The 17,738-nt window shown below is 32.9% G+C and overlaps 5 protein-coding genes across 10 annotated transcripts; 2 read left to right on the forward strand and 3 right to left on the reverse strand.

Annotated features, from left to right (window-relative positions):
• The first annotated feature begins 1,131 nt into the window (after positions 1–1,131).
• LOC124495203 (uncharacterized) lies at positions 1,132–10,988 on the forward strand. Of its 4 annotated transcripts, XM_075729711.1 has the most exons (5): positions 5,298–5,522; positions 5,586–5,644; positions 6,450–7,110; positions 7,183–8,128; positions 10,104–10,988. In XM_075729711.1, exons 3-5 carry the CDS (start codon positions 6,520–6,522, stop codon positions 10,430–10,432), a joined length of 1,866 nt encoding a protein of 621 aa, XP_075585826.1. In that variant the 5' UTR covers positions 5,298–5,522; positions 5,586–5,644; positions 6,450–6,519; the 3' UTR covers positions 10,433–10,988. The 4 variants fall into 4 exon arrangements, with proteins under 4 accessions (XP_046914489.1, XP_046914490.1, XP_075585826.1 ...); XM_047058533.2 differs by lacking the exons at positions 5,298–5,522; positions 5,586–5,644 and adding an exon at positions 1,132–1,867; XM_047058534.2 differs by lacking the exon at positions 5,586–5,644 and having other exon boundaries at positions 5,225–5,533.
• On the reverse strand, positions 10,881–13,384 carry LOC124495205 (D-ribitol-5-phosphate cytidylyltransferase). Of its 3 annotated transcripts, XM_075729712.1 has the most exons (7): positions 13,205–13,380; positions 13,097–13,138; positions 12,676–13,021; positions 12,268–12,614; positions 11,530–12,214; positions 11,180–11,452; positions 10,881–11,123 (listed from the first exon to the last, which is right to left on the reverse strand). In XM_075729712.1, the coding sequence occupies exons 4-7, from the start codon at positions 12,525–12,527 to the stop codon at positions 11,028–11,030; spliced, it is 1,314 nt and encodes a 437-aa protein (XP_075585827.1). In that variant the 5' UTR covers positions 12,528–12,614; positions 12,676–13,021; positions 13,097–13,138; positions 13,205–13,380; the 3' UTR covers positions 10,881–11,027. The 3 variants fall into 3 exon arrangements, with proteins under 3 accessions (XP_075585827.1, XP_046914492.2, XP_046914493.2); XM_047058536.2 differs by having other exon boundaries at positions 12,268–13,021; positions 13,205–13,384; XM_047058537.2 differs by having other exon boundaries at positions 12,268–13,021; positions 13,208–13,361.
• Positions 13,385–13,488: 104 nt separating this feature from the next.
• LOC124495204 (26S proteasome non-ATPase regulatory subunit 5) lies at positions 13,489–15,291 on the reverse strand. The gene has a single exon (XM_047058535.2). It carries the CDS (start codon positions 15,193–15,195, stop codon positions 13,585–13,587), a length of 1,611 nt encoding a protein of 536 aa, XP_046914491.2. The 5' UTR covers positions 15,196–15,291; the 3' UTR covers positions 13,489–13,584.
• Positions 15,292–15,330: 39 nt separating this feature from the next.
• Positions 15,331–16,053, reverse strand: Polr2G (DNA-directed RNA polymerase II subunit Rpb7). Its single transcript, XM_047058539.2, has one exon. It carries the CDS (start codon positions 15,992–15,994, stop codon positions 15,479–15,481), a length of 516 nt encoding a protein of 171 aa, XP_046914495.1. The 5' UTR covers positions 15,995–16,053; the 3' UTR covers positions 15,331–15,478.
• A 38-nt stretch (positions 16,054–16,091) lies between these two features.
• IFT57 (intraflagellar transport 57) lies at positions 16,092–17,585 on the forward strand. Its single transcript, XM_047058538.2, has one exon. The coding sequence runs from the start codon at positions 16,216–16,218 to the stop codon at positions 17,494–17,496; it is 1,281 nt and encodes a 426-aa protein (XP_046914494.1). The 5' UTR covers positions 16,092–16,215; the 3' UTR covers positions 17,497–17,585.
• Positions 17,586–17,738: the final 153 nt, after the last annotated feature.

Consider the following 17,738-nt stretch of genomic DNA (forward strand, 5'->3'; position numbering starts at 1 on the left):
CCTCATGAATGGAGAGCAAACTACCACTAAAATATAATATAGAATCAATGAGAAAAAGGTTTTATAATTTTTATTGAATTTATTTATTTAGGAAAAAAAATACAAATTCTTTTTTTTCTAATAAAAGTTTTTTAGCACGTGGAATTCTACAATTGTTATTATTATTATTACATGCATCATTGCATTGCAACCATCATCATCGAACAATAGAATTCCATTCGTATATCTAAAAAAAAAATCTAACCCGTTTTGAAATATTTTCTTATTGTGATAAACCGAATCTATGATGATACGATTAAAAAATTCTCTTATAATTCCGCACGATTGCTTCGATGGAATCTATTCCAGGATTGAACCCTTTTTTTATCAGGTTCAAGTACTTTTCTTGACAATAATAGAAAAAATTCTGTATTTCACAGGCTATTGCCAGCTGGTAAATATCCAACAAAATTAACCGACCACTCTTGATGCTTGACTAGACAATAAAAAAAAACCTATAGACTTGGCACTGAATTTCAATTTTTTTTTCAACACCCGGCTTTCTTTCTTTGATTTCTTTGCTTGAGGGATATTCACACATCTGCTATAAATATATACAGTAAAAAATCCCGATATGCAAAATTCTATTTTAGTCTGCGTAATGATGATGAAAAAAAAATCATAATTAGTACAAACGTTATTGTGTAGATGATATTTTTGGCTTTTAAAAAAAAATTCCGATCCGCGGATTCTTTTTCAATATATATATGAACTATATTGCAACTACGATTACGACAAATATACAGTGAATCATCACTTTAGCTAGCCAAAAAAAAATCAGAACCAAATTATCATGATTCGTGCATATACTGTATTTTATCAATGGTTTCCTTTCTTTTCTTTACCGCTACTTATATAAACAAATGCTCGTATGAGTCATCAATGAGAATGACCACATTGAAATATGTCCTTCTCTCTATCACATACACAAGTGACGTAAATACAATATATATATATATATTAGACCTGTTGAGTTACATTGAACACTACCACTACCACTACCACTGTGACTGAGAACCAGCATCATCAATTAGAAAAAAAAATGCACATTGATGTCATCAAATATACAACTCACTAACATAAAGTCATTTTGTAGTCGCGCGCATAATACGCGACAAGTAAACATTTTGGCATCGGTTTCATTTGATTCGATTCGATTCAATTCGATTCTGTTATATATTATGCTGGCATTTTTGCCAATTCAAAATTGTTGCATACGCAAACCATACACATAAACTTGACATGGACATAATATAATCGTCTGTATATAATAATAATAAAACATTATAAACGACTACGTCGAATTCTAAGAATTTGACGACATCAATCGGGGATTCATCATCTTCATATCTTCATATATACTTTAATCCATTTACAATAAATTCATTTATTCATTCAATTTCGTCATCATCATCTTATTTTGATTCATTAAATTCGATTCTGGTCTATTATTTTGCCAACCAAAATTGTTCCTTTTTAGAGTGTTTTTTTTTAATTTTGTTCATTGCGACACCTGCATTCTGTTCTTCTGGTCACATTCCCATTCATCATTGCCATAATCTATGTGTGAATCAATGTTGTACTTCACTGATTAATATATACTGGCTATTTATCGACCAAAATTAATGATAATCAATCATCTCATACTGAATACATATCAAATAAAACAAAAAAAAAATTTCTTCAAAATATCTTCGAATCTCTGGATAAAAGTTTGAAGCTTTCAAAATAAAACCGTTATTGCCTCTGGAATCCACTAATAACTTAATTATTATACAATTACAATTCACTTTGAACGGTAATAAAACTATTAAAACTTCAATGAAAAGTAAGTTTTGGATCTAGATTCTAGATATTCTTTTTTTTCCATACGTTTCTTATAAGAATTGATGTTACATTCCTCATTGATGATTTTTTGTTGAAAATGAAAATGTTAAATATGCGATCCATTATTTTTTTTGTATAACTGTAAGGATCAATTGTTTTTTTTTAAATTTAGTGACACAACTCATATGACTCATTCACCTGTCGGTCTTTTTTTTTAAATTTCTCTCGATATATACTACTATTTAATTTCTCTTTTAATGTAATATGCCTTAAGTCGATATAATGTATGTGTGTGTGTGTGTATGTATTACCTATTAATGATAATGTTGATGATATGACGCCCCAATTTGTCCTTGGCTTGTTTTTTTGTTGTTGTTGTTGTATTATTTGATAAACGGTTTCATAAAATTGTTGGTACATTTTTCGTTTTATATTGTATGAAAATGAATGCATTTGGTAAAATGATGGTGCAAATACATATGTGTATGAAGGAGAAATTTGAAAAAAAATTTTCAAGTAATTGATGATACACAACACTGAAGTTGGAATGAATCTCATTCCTATCAATATATTTCTACAGACTATATTCAAATTCAATTCTCAACTTGTTGTTCATATATAATAATACAAGCTTTAATCTTTAGGCACTTTTAATAATTAATTAAAAAAACATTTTGAACGGAAATGATAGATTATTAACCCTTCTTTTGTGTTGAATATATTATGACTCACAATCGGTTTATTTCCTCTTTTTTTCCTTAGCCTTTCACTTAATAATAATCAATATTATTATTATGTGAATGGGCATTTCCATTGAAATGTCATTAAATTCAAAGTTGTTAAATACGATGTTATTGCAGCTAGCCTACTACTTACCTCATAATCCTATACATAAGACATCCTGTATTTGTTTGCCTGTGTGTTTGTGTGTGTGTGTGTGTATGAGTATGCCGCCTACCTTTGGTTGTTTGTTTTAGTAATGAGTTGCATAGAAGACACACTCTCTTCTTTCTTTTTGTTATTATTCAATTACTCCATTTAGGTTAGGTGTGATTCATCCATATTCGGGTATAGTAACTCGGTTTTCCATGACTATATGATTTCATTCATTTAAACCAAAAAATATAAAAAAAAATTCCATGCAATCATCTATGATGTGTTGAAATCATCATTCACTATAGTGATCTGCAATGATGATTTGTCTATTGTCACGATACCAGGTCATTCACCACAGAATAATAACTTATTCATCGGGTTGTCATGGCATGACAAACATCCTATCATTTCCGATTGTCGTTTGTATTCTTTTGACCATCACCATGATGACTAGGTCGATCCGTTTAATAAATGATGTATTTGATTTCCTTGATGATGATGATTCATCTCATCATTGAGCTTGAACGTTTCGGTTACGATTCAAATTGACCCCCGGATATCGGGTTTCTTTGTTTTTTTAATGATCACTGATTACCATCATCATCATGTCTTAGACAATGTCAAGGATATGAGTCATAATTTCTTTTGAAGGTTGACTAGTTTGGTTGAGATCTTAATTCAAGCCAATCATCATCATCATCATCATCATAATCATTCAAATGAAATGATTCAAATCACCGCACAGGAATTTTATTGTGAAAGTGAAAAGTGACGAAATAAGACAAACAAAAAAAACTTGAACAATTATAGAATTGAAAAAAAAATTCCATTAACATTAGACTGCCTGTAGACACGTCACTTAATGGTAATATATATGTGGTCAGGTCATATGATAGGAATCTGGTGTGTTGGTGACTCACAAATATTTGGTTTACATCAAGTCAAGTCTATATGAAGATCAAAAGAAGCGTTCTATATTTGTAACTAAATAATAATAATTCCATGCGCCTCTCATTCTATCCATCTTTAGAGATTGTTGTTGTTATTGTGTAGATGATATTTTTGGCTTATGATTTTATTGCCAAAAATATTCTTGATTGTCATAGTTTTTGTTTGTTTTCTAAGAATTGAATAATATATAATGATCATGGCCATTATATATTGTTCAGTAATTTAATGAAACAAAGTTGCTCTTGACCTGGCTTTTTTTATTCTTTCAAATCATTTGATATTGTTGTTATGGAAGAGAAAAGGAATTTTTTTTTTGGAACTTTTGTGGAACCAGTCTTTTTTTTGAAGCAAAATAGTAATTTACTTGATTGAAACTATATATATTCAACATGGAACTGGTATTTCATTTTTTCACTGTGTGTTTTTTCTGTTTTTAACAATGATGATTTATGTTTTTTTTTTGTTGAGAAAAAATACAAAAAGAATCAGCTTGTAATCTGATACCTGATCTTTGATTTTTTATTTTCTATCAGATGAATAATGATGATCATCATCATTTGTATCCATTATGGCCTTATTTTCATTAATTTTTTCTCGGATGCACGTGTTTTTGGATTCATTCTCAATAATAAATTTTAGAATATTTGCTCTTTAGTTTTCCAATTTCATGTTGTTGTGTGTGCATTTGATCATAAATGTAGTATTTTGCATTGTTGTTTTGTATTCCATTTTGATTTCATGGAATTCTAGCAACAAAAATGGACAAAACAAGAAAAATATTTATTTTTAGCAATAGAATTGTTTTCGATATTCCACTTGGAACACATAGTTAGAAAGCTCTAATCATATCACGAATCCTATGATTATCTTATGAATTGGATGAGTCATCCATGAGAATTGAAGAGAATTTTCCCCCCCCATGACCACTAATGTTCTTTTATCGTTTGATCATGGTGGTGGTTATTTATGCTAAATCCAGACGCCCATCTTGGACCAGTCAGTTATTTTGTATTAATAATCATTCAGTCCTCTCTGATCCATGTACATACATATGCACAAACTGGTGTTCAAGGCGCCAAATCCACACTTTTCGACATTGAACATTGTTCCATTGAACCACTACAACCAAACGGTTTACACATTTACATTAGATTCTTTGAGTTTCAGAATCTCTTGTGAAAAATTGGCACATACTCACGCATGCGGCGTCAGTTTAAAGGTTCATGTATCGCTATGGAATTGAATGACTAATTCGTAGGCACCTTGGTTATTCGTGGTTAACATGACGCCCGCCGACTAAGAATGACCAATTGAATGAGAATGAAAATACATGAACATTGAATTGATCCCAATGAAACACGATTTTCAAACATTTTATTATTGTTGGTAGTGGTGGCCCTAAAAGATGGTACCATCATTATATATAGAAATCGCCTTGAAACTATACTATACCAATATTTGTGGATACACCTTGACTTTATCACAATAAAATATACAAATGACTCACGAATGTCGTCACCGATCGACTCTTAGTCATCAACGAAATAGTGGTGGTGGTTGTGTGTGTATATATATGAAGCTTCTTGAATTCTGTTTCTGAAACTGCTTATGGTATTCTCAATATATTTGGGTCTATATGTCTGAGTCATTCTTATATTCGTTTATTCTCCTCGGCATTCGACGACAATTCTTGTCGGTGTCTTTTTTGAACTAAAATTTTTGTGTGCAATATCTTTATGTGTATCTGTGCATCTAACATATCAATTCTTTGGTCAACAAGAATCACATATCATCATTAATGGCAATATAATTTATCATATCGAGAAATGGTATTTAAGAGGTAAAAAAAGTTTTTTTTTTAATTAGTCATAACCTCTATCCATTTGTGATAGCGATATTGTAACAATCAATACCATTTGCATCATGCCACTATTTGTTTTAACCACCATTGGTGAGTAGTTATAATTTTTTTTATTTAAAATCTTGATTGTATTCTTGAAAATGCTTTCGTTTTGATCGTTTTATTACTCATCATCATCATCATCATCTAAACGATTGATGATTGTAATCTAATTTTTAACTTTGTTCGAATTTCCAAGTCCAATATTGGTAATTATTTATTGATAAAGATTGTTTTTAGTCTATCATATGATTTTTTTTTCATATCTATCATCAATAACAAAGATCCGATACTGAAAATGATTGATTAGATAATTAAATGAACTTTAAAAAATATTCATAGTCATTGATATTGAGTCATTTCATTCATCATAATTTCTTAGTATAGCCGCTAGTCGAATGTTATTCATTCATGTTTGGATATTTTTGACAAGGAATAACCCAAACAAACAGTTATAATAATAACTTGTATTGTATTTGATTTTCCACCATTGTAAATGATTTTTGGTTATTGCACTTTTTCTTATATATTACGATGACGATGACTTGACCATTGTTATTTTATGTGTTGGTTTACTATTACTCTAACTATTCTCTGATGATCGTCTGTTACTAAAAACTGGTTCCTTGATGTAATGATGGTATATGACGAATGATATCGGTTACAACACCCCATATACAAATATTACACGCGCGTATATAAATGCCGTATGACACATGGAAATCGTTAATTTTATTGTAATCCAGAGTTTGTGTATAATCGTCGCTAGTCAAAATTGAAATTGAAAATTTTTGATTTTTTTTCTTATATTTATATATAATGATGAATCGTTTGAATTTTTTTTATCTTGTTATAGGAAATTGATGAAAAAATTTTCTGTGACCTTTTTTCGACAATTTCATTAATTTGCTCTACAACATATTATCATGGCAGTGGCAATGGTCAGTTTGGATTCAGGTGCCACGAACGGACATTTAGTGGTCGATTCTTTTGTTAGTTCGTTATCATCATCATCATCACCATCACCATCATCATCGTCGTTAGCTACAACATCAGTTGACGTAAATACTGCTGCCGATGATTTATTATTATCTACCTCTTCATCATCATCAAATGATTCTCATGATCTCATCATGATGGATTCAATATCATCATCTTGTCCACAAACACAAACAACATCGATGTTATTGCTACCACCGTTGCCACCATCATCATCACCATCTTTGAATAGTAGTAAAACAACCGCTGATATAATGATCACTTCCAGTAATAATAATAATAATGTTCACCACCTCCAATCTATTGTTCAGCGGCGGCAACAACGTCGTCCCAAATTAGACATAACAACAGTCAATTCATCATCGTTATTGTCACAAAAAGTTCGACTTTCATTGGATATGAATGGAATAAATCATCATCACTACAATCACCATCATAACCATCATCATGCAAGTCCAATGGTAATCACAATGGCCAATGCAGAACATAATAGTCGAAAATTGAAAATTGGAAAATCGGTAAGATTATCGTTTCATTTGTTTTTGAAAAATGTTTCTATTGAAAATTTTGCTTTAAATTTAAAATTACAGCAATCCCCATGTTGTAAAACTTGTCGGATACAATTTTGTCGTCAAAATTCGTTTCAACAACAACAGCAGCAGCAGCAGCCACAACAACAATCACAATTCAAAATGGACATTCTTGAAACTATAGATCCAGATTATAATTCCAATCCATCAAGTGCACCAATATTGACGGGCGATGATGATGAACAGTCTTCAAAGAATTCTCTGCTATTGAATTCAGTCAATTCTTGTTGTAATCTTATGATCTCATCATCATCATCATCTTGTTCATCTTCGGTATCATCAATGTCACCATCTTCATTTCTTTCAAGTTCCTCATCATCGTCATCTATGTCATCAATAGTATCGCCTTCATCATTATTCTGTGGTGGTTCATCCGCATTCAAACGTACCAGACGTAGTCTATTGATGGCGGCAACTGATCCACTGGATAATATGGCTACATCATCATCATTTACTTTTGATGAAACGCCCTCAGGCTTCGGTGATGAAGGTGATGGAGGAATTGGCTCCTCATCATCAGTAATGGAAGCAAATGCAACACCTATACTGCCTTTCCTGTATTTGGGTAATGAACGTAATGCCAACGATGTCAAACGTTTAGATGAGCTTTCTATATCATATGTTTTAAATGTAACATCTCAACCATCATCGACAACCACTAATGATCATAGTAAAGTAGCCGGAAATGTGAATGAATCATTTTCTTATCAATCTAGTCATGATGATTCATCATCACAATTCCATAGTCAATCTAATCACTGTGATAGAAAAAATAAAAATATCGATAATACCACCAATTATGAAGAACCAGAATGCTATGAATCTGATTCTGCCAAACATTTGCCATCATCCAAAACTATGAATCGTTTTTATAAGTGGCTACCAGCATCAGATAATTATCAACAGAATTTAAAACAATATTTTGAAGAAGCTTTCCAGTTTATCGGTGAGTGTTTTATTCTCTTTTGCTTTTTCTATACATAATGCATTCGAATCGATTCATTGAACCATAATGCTGCAATTGTTGTTTCATATGTTGAATCATCACCATAAATGCAGAATCTGATCAACCTCTAGCTTTAGTTAGTTTTTTTCCATTTACTCAATTATATGAATCAATCTGTCTCTTTAAATGTGCGCGGCTGTGTGTTCATTTGATGACACAAATCTGATAGAACTACATTCAATAAAACGCGTGACCTTTGAATGACTAACATCATTCATCAGTCATGTCAAGACCGTTTGAAACATCCTCACAGTTAAAAATTGTGTACATTTCGACCGATTAATTCAATGTTTGTGGTGATGATGATTGACTGGCCACTATATTTTTTTTGTCTTCCTGCTTGCTGAAAGTGTTTGAGATCAATAGTTTGCCTTTGCTTACTGTTTCCGCTTCTAGGTCACAAGATGTGCATATTCTATAGCTATTAGGTCATATGACTCACACATTACACCCAGAAAGATCTATATTGAATCTCAGCCGCTTTTTTCAACTTCACACACACACACACATGTTGGACCAGAAATCTAGGGACCAAAAGCAAGGCAAGCCGCACGTGTGACCAACCATCTAAGGTCCATCTGTCTCTGGCTTCGTTTCGGTATATGCGACATTTATGATGATGAGTAATAATGTCCCCCTAATATCGGATCCAAGGCCTAGCATGTGCTCTGATTTATTTGGGTTCATAAAATCTTTCAATGAATGCAATTGAATGCACGTTATTTGATCTATTGATGCTCGTTGATCGAGTGTAAAAGTCTGTGTGTGAGTGTGTGTGTGTGTGTATGTCTGTTTGTTGTTGGCGGTGATGTTGGTTGCCAAACAACAATCAGAACAATTGTGGTAATGATGACTCATTCAGCGTTTCAATTTATACATAGGCCTCAGGCCTTGGGAAACTTTCCCATCATCCTCATCATCATCGATTGTTTCGATATCATTGGGATTTAGCATGACTCATTTTGGATTCGATGTTTGCGTGTTGTTTGATTTTAATGTGTACGCTTTGGATTTTCTACCTATTTGTCATCAATAAATTGATTGGAATTCTAACACCTGGCCATTTGTTTTATTTAGTCATCCAGGTGGTAAATTAATGGCATGCTCGTTCGATATTCAATTCGTTAGAAAAAGATTTCTTTTGTTTTACTTTTGATTTTTCTGGTCACCAAACGTGTGTGTGGTTTACGCTACTTGTTTAATGGGTGGACATAATGAATCAATCATTTTTTGTATGGCCAATATCATTAATGATGATGATGTGTATTATGGACAAGAAATAGGCCTATTTGCACCACATTTTCCTTTTCCATAAATTTCGATGCGTGACAGATGTTATTGTCAAAATTATTGGTAACATCTCATTGGATATGATGACCTCTAGTATACCAACACGAATTCTAGTTGGCATCTGTGCCATTCAATAACCCACTTGTCCTCTTTTCTTTCTTTCTCTCTTCATAAAAGTCCAAATTATGACTTTTTGACTGGTACTTGGATTTTCTTTTTTTTAAATAGAATCTGGTTTCTTTCTTCCCTCTTTGGGCAACAGCTTGACATTAGCGGAACACAATGATCTCATTGAAAGTTTTAAACAATTTTATTGCTTTTTGCATTTGAATTTTAATTATTTGAATGGACTTGCTAAGTGTTTGGAGAATTTCCCAAGTGAGCAAGCCAATCATCATTCATTGTGAACAAATAAAAGAGTCAAAGAGTTAAGTGCAAGTTTGTTTTGTGTGTGTGCAATTTCAGAATTGTTTACATACTGGACAACGGCCTTGCGATGTAAATAATATGACAAATTGAATTTGCTCTTAATCGTGCTCTGGGCATTTTATTTCATTTGTTTGTTTGACTAATTTGACTTTACCGTTATTCATTCTCTCTCTCTTTTTTCTTTTCATGATCACAGATGAAGCCCGACAAAAAGGCCATCGCGTACTGGTACATTGTCAAGCCGGTATTTCTCGTTCAGCTACGATAACTATTGCTTACATTATGCGTCATCTGTACATGACTTTATCCGAAGCATATAGCTATGTTAAATCACGAAGACCCATCATCTCACCCAATTTAAATTTTATGGGACAATTGGTCGAATTGGAAGAAATATTACGTACTCAACAAAAACAACAGCGTGAAATACCAGCTAATGTTTCTACCGATATTGCTGAACTCAACAAAGTTGCAGTATCTGAATCTATAAAATCAAACATAATGGAATCCGAAGATGCGACATAAATGAACACTATTTATGATGATAATTCATTACCATTATCATCCAATGATATGATCTAATCAATCTATCGCTTATCATCATTAATATAAAAAAATCATCGTACTCATTATCATGAGACATAGCTGTAGCTCAACGTTCTTTTGTTTTACACATCCATATCCATTTAGGATTTATTAAATTTTATCATTTTTTTTCTCCTATCACTAAACATCTTTGTTTTTTTTCAAAATTCAAAATAAATTTGATTGCCATATAGAACTATATAGAGTAATTTTCAGTCACATTTTGATTCATGAAAACATTTCGAACTTACACTTGTATATCTGATATCTGACAAAAAAAAATAATTCAGATAGCCATCATTACATTTTTCATTTCAATTTAATCCATAGACATCTATGTATTTGTTTTTTTTATCTCACTTTATCACTTACACATCACAATCAAATGTATGATTCTATTTATATTTATTAAATTAATATTTGTTTCTCCTGTGAATCAACAAAAAAAAACAGAAAAATTGATTTGATGGGAATTAAAAAATGTTTCATTCTGGAATGTTCTGTCTGTGTTAATTGTTTTTTTTTGTTTTCAATGTTAGATGAAAAAAGTTTGCCCTGAAAATTCAAATGGTAGCTCTTTGCTCAGGTAGACGGCAATATTACGAATTCGTGAACTTTCCTGGTCCAAATCCTATGGCGAAATATCATATGAGAACGATTAGGTTGCTATAAATGTTTATCACGAACCTTTAGATGAGCGAATATTAGATAGAAATTTCGAATTTCTTTCGATTTAGCTGAACGAGCCCATTTTAACAAACGGTTAGAGGCATAATCATTGAGATTATGCTCATCGGTATCTGAATTGACCACAATATAGACCAGATTTTCATATGCAGCCAAATTTTGTTCGATAACTCGGCTCCAATTTTCACAATAATGTAACAATACGTGAACCGTTCCAGGAGAATGAGCAACCAATGTATTTTTGAGCTTTACAGAATCAGAAAAATATTTCACCTGTCACAAAAAAAATGTCAGATTAATTATAAAATCCAATATTCAAAAGATCCAAGTGATGAATAATCATTTCTTACATTGACAAAGCTAGATATCAGATCATCTTTAAGTTCCTTGATGAATTTATAATTAACATTAGGCTTTTCACAATCAAAATCGCAATGGAGTAGAATATTTCGCTGTTCTTTCAAGATATGATCAGCTGCATAAATATCTTTTCGGTATGTGACTTTAAAATAAAGAGAAGGTTCGACTGGTATTAGTTTAGCATCAAATTTGCAATATCGTTTGACTAGATCTAAGCATTCCGTATTATTATCCAGATCATCGGTCGAACATTTCTGATATGCATTGACCAATAAATTATAACGAAAAGCTTGTGGCGTTTCACTCGCCACATATCGAGAACGATCCAGAACTCGATTCAACATGAATGTTTCCTTTTGTGGCTCAATGATTGTCGATGTGAGAGGACAAAATACACCTGCCACACCGTGCTGATAACATTCGCTGACTAAACGATGGAGAACCTGTTCATCTAGGTAAGGTCGCGCTCCATCATGTACGATGATAAAATCGGGTTGTATTCGTTTTGCTTCGATAAAGTCAAGGCCAAATTTAATCGAACGATGACGACTTGAACCACCGGGTACTATATTGAATCGTTTTTGCTGTTGTTTAGCCAACGATAACAGAATCTCTTGCATTTGAGGCATGGAATTCTGTGCTGTCATCACCAAAATGTGATCGATCCATTTTAACCTTGAATTGAAAAAAGTCAGAGATGAAAAGCCAATACCAATGAATGGACGAACTTTAGAAAAGCGGCCACTGTGTGATAGATGAGTGGCTTATTACAGATGACCGTATATTGTTTTTCCGTCGAAGATGATGATGTTGATTTTTTGTTGAAAAATGGTGGCAACGATTGTGATCGAGTTCTATTTTTTGTCGATGCTTCATTGGTAATCATCGATGAAGAATTGGAAGCACAAAAACGTTCACTTGAACCGGCTGCCGGTATGATGACCATAAATTTAAATGAATTCACGTTGATCAATGATGATGATGCCATGTTTAATGCTGACCGTTCTGTGTTCTGTGTATATGCATTGAAGATCAACAACTCTTTGAAGACGATTTAACGCAATGTACATATTTGCTGAATAATGAATGATGGCGATAAAAGATAGCTGGCGTTTTTTTTCTGTTCAACAACTTACGAGAGCAATATCGTCATCAAGCCAGAAAATCGTGAATTATAAATAAAACTTTTATTTTTATTGCTATTCATGTAATTATTGTTGTTCTATTTTTGGCCTCTTATAGAAAACAAAATATTTCCACAATTCTTGCACAAGATTTTCTAAAACGTGATCATTTGATTATAAGTATACAAAAATTTTAAACAGCCCAATGAATCTCCAAACAATCTGCCTTAGTGATCGCTTTATTGTTTAAAGAGGCTGATGACAAATCTTGTTGAGATTAAAATCGAAAACAGGTCAGCTAATCGAGATTCTTGTTAGTTTATGTTTATTGAGGCGTCAAGACGTGGCTTAAATTACACTATTGTTGCATATAATTTTAATAGAAAGCAAATGATTAATTCGTTATGTTTGCTATGAATATTTAAAATATTACTTCAATATTTATGGTATTCGTATTCAAGAATTTCGATTCAGCCTAAAATTTTTGCAAAAAAAACCACAAGATGATTATGAGTAATTTATTCATCAAATCTTGTCATACCACATTTCGTTTGATTCATGTGCACAAAAATTCACTGCATTTGGCGAAGCGTTGAATTGTTTTGCTTTCTGAAGAATCTTAAAAATTAATAATAACAATAACAATATACTTTATGTGAATAATTAAACAACATTTGAATAAATTAGTTTGTCGCAACCATAAACAGCTCAAAACATAAATAGAAAAAATTTCTGAAAAAATTCCATAAATATAACTTGCAACATTTTAAAGAAATTGCCCGCGTTGTAACTATTCTTGCCAATAGATGATGCTAGTAGCAGCGATTAAAAAATATAGAATTCAAACTTTATATTTGTTTTTTATTTTTATTTTTATAATAAAAAATACATTTGTACAAAAATCAAAATCAAAAACAGAAATTATGAACTTTCGAAAGCAACATTAACTTCTTTGTTGATTGGCCCATCTTTCAAATAACCACGAATTCGTAAAACCGATTCTGGTGGAAACGAAAGCCTTATGAAAGGAGACATGGCCAATTCACAGACAATTTCAAATTTAGCTTCACGACCTTGTTTGCAGGTCTCTGTGCTACGATCAAGTAGGTAATCGAGGAATCCTGAATATTCAGATAGCAATTTTTGACCCCAAAGTGACGTAGATAGAATTCGGATAAAATTGATGGCTGAGATTCGAACATCGATGAAAGGTTCGAGCACAAGTTTCATGAATCGATCCAATCCACAACCGGATGAATCTAAATGGTCATACCAGGTTTGGGTCAATTCAGTTGCTTTATTGCCGGGATCACCTCCATTGATCTGCATGATTCCATTCAAAGCACTGATTGCACGACTCTTCAAATCATTATGACCACCGTTGATCATCATAATGATGGTATCCAAAAAAATTGGCATTCTATCAGCTAAACTAGATTTTCCTTCGCTTTGTTGACAAAGAAAAGCTGCTGATTCTATGGCCAGTAATTGAAGCTCGGTATTGCCGGCTCGTTGTTGTCGACAATATTCTGTCAATTTGTTTAATACTTGAGGATATTCGTTCAACAATATCGACATGTTTGTTTGAGCAATCCGAACAAAGAAATTTATGCAACCGGGCAAAATTAACGATTCTAACATGTCTTCTTCATTGATGTTGTCAATTTTTTTAGCAATCAAAGGCAAAAGAGTAGTGGAATTTTTTACAAATTCCAAACCATGAGGTTTCGATGCTAGATCTGTGAGTAATTTAATGATATTCAAGGCGACCAACGGATCTCTATCGATTTTTTGTTGTGAATTTTCAATCATTTCCATAAGTAAACCATTTGCTTCTAACATGTCAAGCAATAGTTGACTGCTTGCAGCGATATCAACAATAAGTTCGTAGAATCGTATCATAAATTGTTCAGCATCTTTTTCCGTTTGAAAATGTCTAGTCTTTAATCTTCTCAAACAGTCAAGAATTTGTGGTGAAAAAAATTCCTGGCGAAATATTTTAGCAGTTATCACGCAAATATCGTGGGAAGCAGAAGCAATCGATGTACTTTGGCTAGGCAATAATTCAATGACAGCTGTTAGGATTGGAACAATATTAACCGAACTTTTCGAAATATTTTTCAACAATCCTTCATTGGTGAACAATGGTTTGACCACTTTTTGTACCCACATATCGATGATAGTAGCGTTGGACGATTGAAGACCTTGAAGAATCTGATCATTATATTTAACAAAAATATCATTGATTGGCAATGATTCTAGGAACATGCCGAATACACGAAGTAATTCCTCGGTGAAAAGCTCATCTTTGACTGACAAAGCATTGAATCGATCGAAAAGACGAGCCAGATTCATCTGATTGGTTACTTGCTGAACATCTCGATGATTCGCGGAAATAAGGAGCGCGTTTACATCTGCCAATATTTCTCCGAAATCCTGATTGTAACCACTTTCCAATTGTTGAATACGATCAGTAAGCTTTTCACGAATTACATTGCTTTGATCTTTCATTTGTTGTTGTTCAGTAGCCATAATTATGGATTCGAAAAATTTGTTTGGGATGAAAATTTCGATTATCCAATGATCATTAAATTTTATGCCAATTCATTCAATCATTCAAAACAATTCTGTGTCAATGGCCTCATCATAAACAACGTAAAGATTGAATTAATTTATACATTATAATCGAATTTATTTTATTAATTTAAAAAGAAAATCCGTTTATAATGATACATGATTGAGGTGAATGGAATGATTATCTACAACAAATAAGATAATTTGCAAATACGTTGGTAGGATTATTAATGGATGGAATTTAATTAAGACCAAGATAATCGTCCATAAGCGTACCGATGGCAAATATATCGGTAGCATCGACACGTATACCAACAATTTTCACACGAATTTCATCATCCTGATTGATGACCATCTCATCATCTTTTGTTTTATAACATGGTGGATTAGCATTAGCATCAAATTCCATATCGGCTGGTATAGAATGCCGGGATATGAAACAAGCCAATGGGCCTATTTCAGTGAATATACCGACCTTGTTGATCTGTGTAACGATAGCATCAAGTACTTCTCCTTTGAATGGTCGAAAAACGATAGCTCGATACTTGATCGGATAAGTTACAAAACCAGTGCCAGATTGAATTACACCATCACCAATACTGTCAATCGTGGTCACAGCAATGACGAATCCATATTTGCCTGTACACGTTCCTTCAACATCTTTAAATAACTTCTTTTTGACCGTATCCAACAAGTTTGGTCCAAAATATCGAGGATGCAATTGGATTTCGTGTTCCAATTGAATATGGTAAAACATTTCGCACGGTGTGATCGTTTTACGATCAAGAATCAACTTGTCAAATGCGTGCAGAAAAACATTGTCTAATACCGTTCATAGACAATGTGACCATAAAAAAAAATTAAATTCCATGGCAACTAAGAATATTCTTGTAATTCAACGCAAAACAACACAAATAACTTTTGACCGGGTCTTAAATTTTTGGCCATTTTGTGGTTAACACTTGTAAACTTTGAACAATGCCTGGTGTTACGAAAAATTCAGCGAAAAGTATCTCCTCGGAAGAAATTTCAGAAGAATTGTTGGAAAAAATGCACGAACTGAATGAAAAATTGTTGGCCCTAGATTATACTAAAGAATTTGTTTCAAACTTTAAATGCCCACCAATACATCGATATTTTTTCAGCAAACAAATTAATCAAGCACAGCAATTTTTCGCCTTTTGTTGTATGAGTTCATATTTGCTGAACAAATTGAACGATGGTCGACAACAGATTCAAGTGGACAGTTTTGATGATCCAAATTTGACTATCGACAAGATTGTTGGTGCATCACAAGCATATGGTGTTGGTGATGTTTCTAAAAGCCGACTCAAACTTGGTTATGGTGCTGAAGTGATCGCTTTGCTTTCCACTTTGACCGACAAACTATTCCTGGAGAGATATAAGAGCAATGAAGTTCATATAGAAATCATAGTGCGATCTGGTGATGGCATCCAAATTGAATCCGAAGACGACGACGATGAGTATATTGATGATGATGAACAGGAAAATGAAATTATATTGGAAGAAGAGTTTGAAGACTATTTGGAAACAGAATCAGATTTAGTCGTTCACGAGGATGATAATGAGGAATGGCAAGACGCATCGCTGGAAAGCAATCATCAACAACAATTACGACAACAGATGATACAAGCCGCACGAATTGATTTGTCTGAATGGAAGCTGGAATTGGAACGTATTTTACCGCAGATGAATGCTCATCGATTCATGAAAAACCAAAGCAAAAATCGTATGACTATGTTGACAACGGCTAACGATATAAGCAACGAATGGAGAATTCATTTGCAAGCTGCACGTCGTCACCATACCAATATTGAATCCATATTTAGCCAAACGGAAGGAATGCTAACCGGAATAGCGGCCGAAATGAAAACTGCATTGGATAAGATCGCGGCAAAAGAAAACTATCTACATCAGAATTGCAATACCATACTGGCTGAATGGATCAATGTTCGCCAACGAGCCATTGAATTGAAACAATCATTGGATCAGGCAGAATCAGAACTCGAGGCAAGGTCATTACGGCTACAAGAATTGAACGACGAAGACCGATCGACCAAACAATCGATCGAAGAATATAGCTTACGAATGACCGATTCATCGCCGCTAGCTGAAGCAAAAAAGGCAAGGGAAATGCTTAAACAGGAAATGACCAGAATTAGTCTACAAATTGGAGTGGCCATACAAATTCTAGTGCGACATGTCTCTCTTCATTCATCATATTGTTCTTATGCTTGAATTTCTGTTATATGTTTCAATGTTTGTTTTTGTTTGCCATTAAAGTCACAACTGATTTAATGATTAAAGTACACGAGGAACATAAAAAATAATAAGATTCTCTAATGCACAAACATCACTCTAATTAGAATTAGAATTAATCAAATTTCATTTTCAATGATTTCTATTAAATTCTCCTAGGTGGCATGACAAGCATATTTAATTTTCACTGTCTTTTTGTTTGTTGTGGTACAATAATATCT

This window comes from Dermatophagoides farinae, chromosome 3 (genome assembly GCF_024713945.1).
Source record: "Dermatophagoides farinae isolate YC_2012a chromosome 3, ASM2471394v1, whole genome shotgun sequence".
Classification (NCBI taxonomy): Eukaryota; Metazoa; Arthropoda; class Arachnida; order Sarcoptiformes; family Pyroglyphidae; genus Dermatophagoides; species Dermatophagoides farinae.

Excerpts from the sequence above, each read along its gene's own strand:
- LOC124495204 (XM_047058535.2), bottom strand. The coding sequence starts at position 15,195 with ATGGCTACTGAACAACAACAAATGAAAGATCAAAGCAATGTAATTCGT.
- Polr2G (XM_047058539.2), bottom strand. The coding sequence starts at position 15,994 with ATGTTTTACCATATTCAATTGGAACACGAAATCCAATTGCATCCTCGA.
- IFT57 (XM_047058538.2), top strand. The coding sequence starts at position 16,216 with ATGCCTGGTGTTACGAAAAATTCAGCGAAAAGTATCTCCTCGGAAGAA.
- LOC124495205 (XM_047058536.2), bottom strand. The coding sequence starts at position 12,527 with ATGGCATCATCATCATTGATCAACGTGAATTCATTTAAATTTATGGTC. Across the intron at positions 12,215-12,267 it reads ACAGTGGCCGCTTTTCTAAA|GTTAAAATGGATCGATCACA; the intron begins GTTCGTCCATTC and ends TTTCAATTCAAG. Across the intron at positions 11,453-11,529 it reads TGATATCTAGCTTTGTCAAT|GTGAAATATTTTTCTGATTC; the intron begins GTAAGAAATGAT and ends TTTTTGTGACAG.
- LOC124495203 (XM_047058533.2), top strand. The coding sequence starts at position 6,520 with ATGGCAGTGGCAATGGTCAGTTTGGATTCAGGTGCCACGAACGGACAT. Across the intron at positions 7,111-7,182 it reads AATTGAAAATTGGAAAATCG|CAATCCCCATGTTGTAAAAC; the intron begins GTAAGATTATCG and ends TTAAAATTACAG. Across the intron at positions 8,129-10,103 it reads AGAAGCTTTCCAGTTTATCG|ATGAAGCCCGACAAAAAGGC; the intron begins GTGAGTGTTTTA and ends TCATGATCACAG.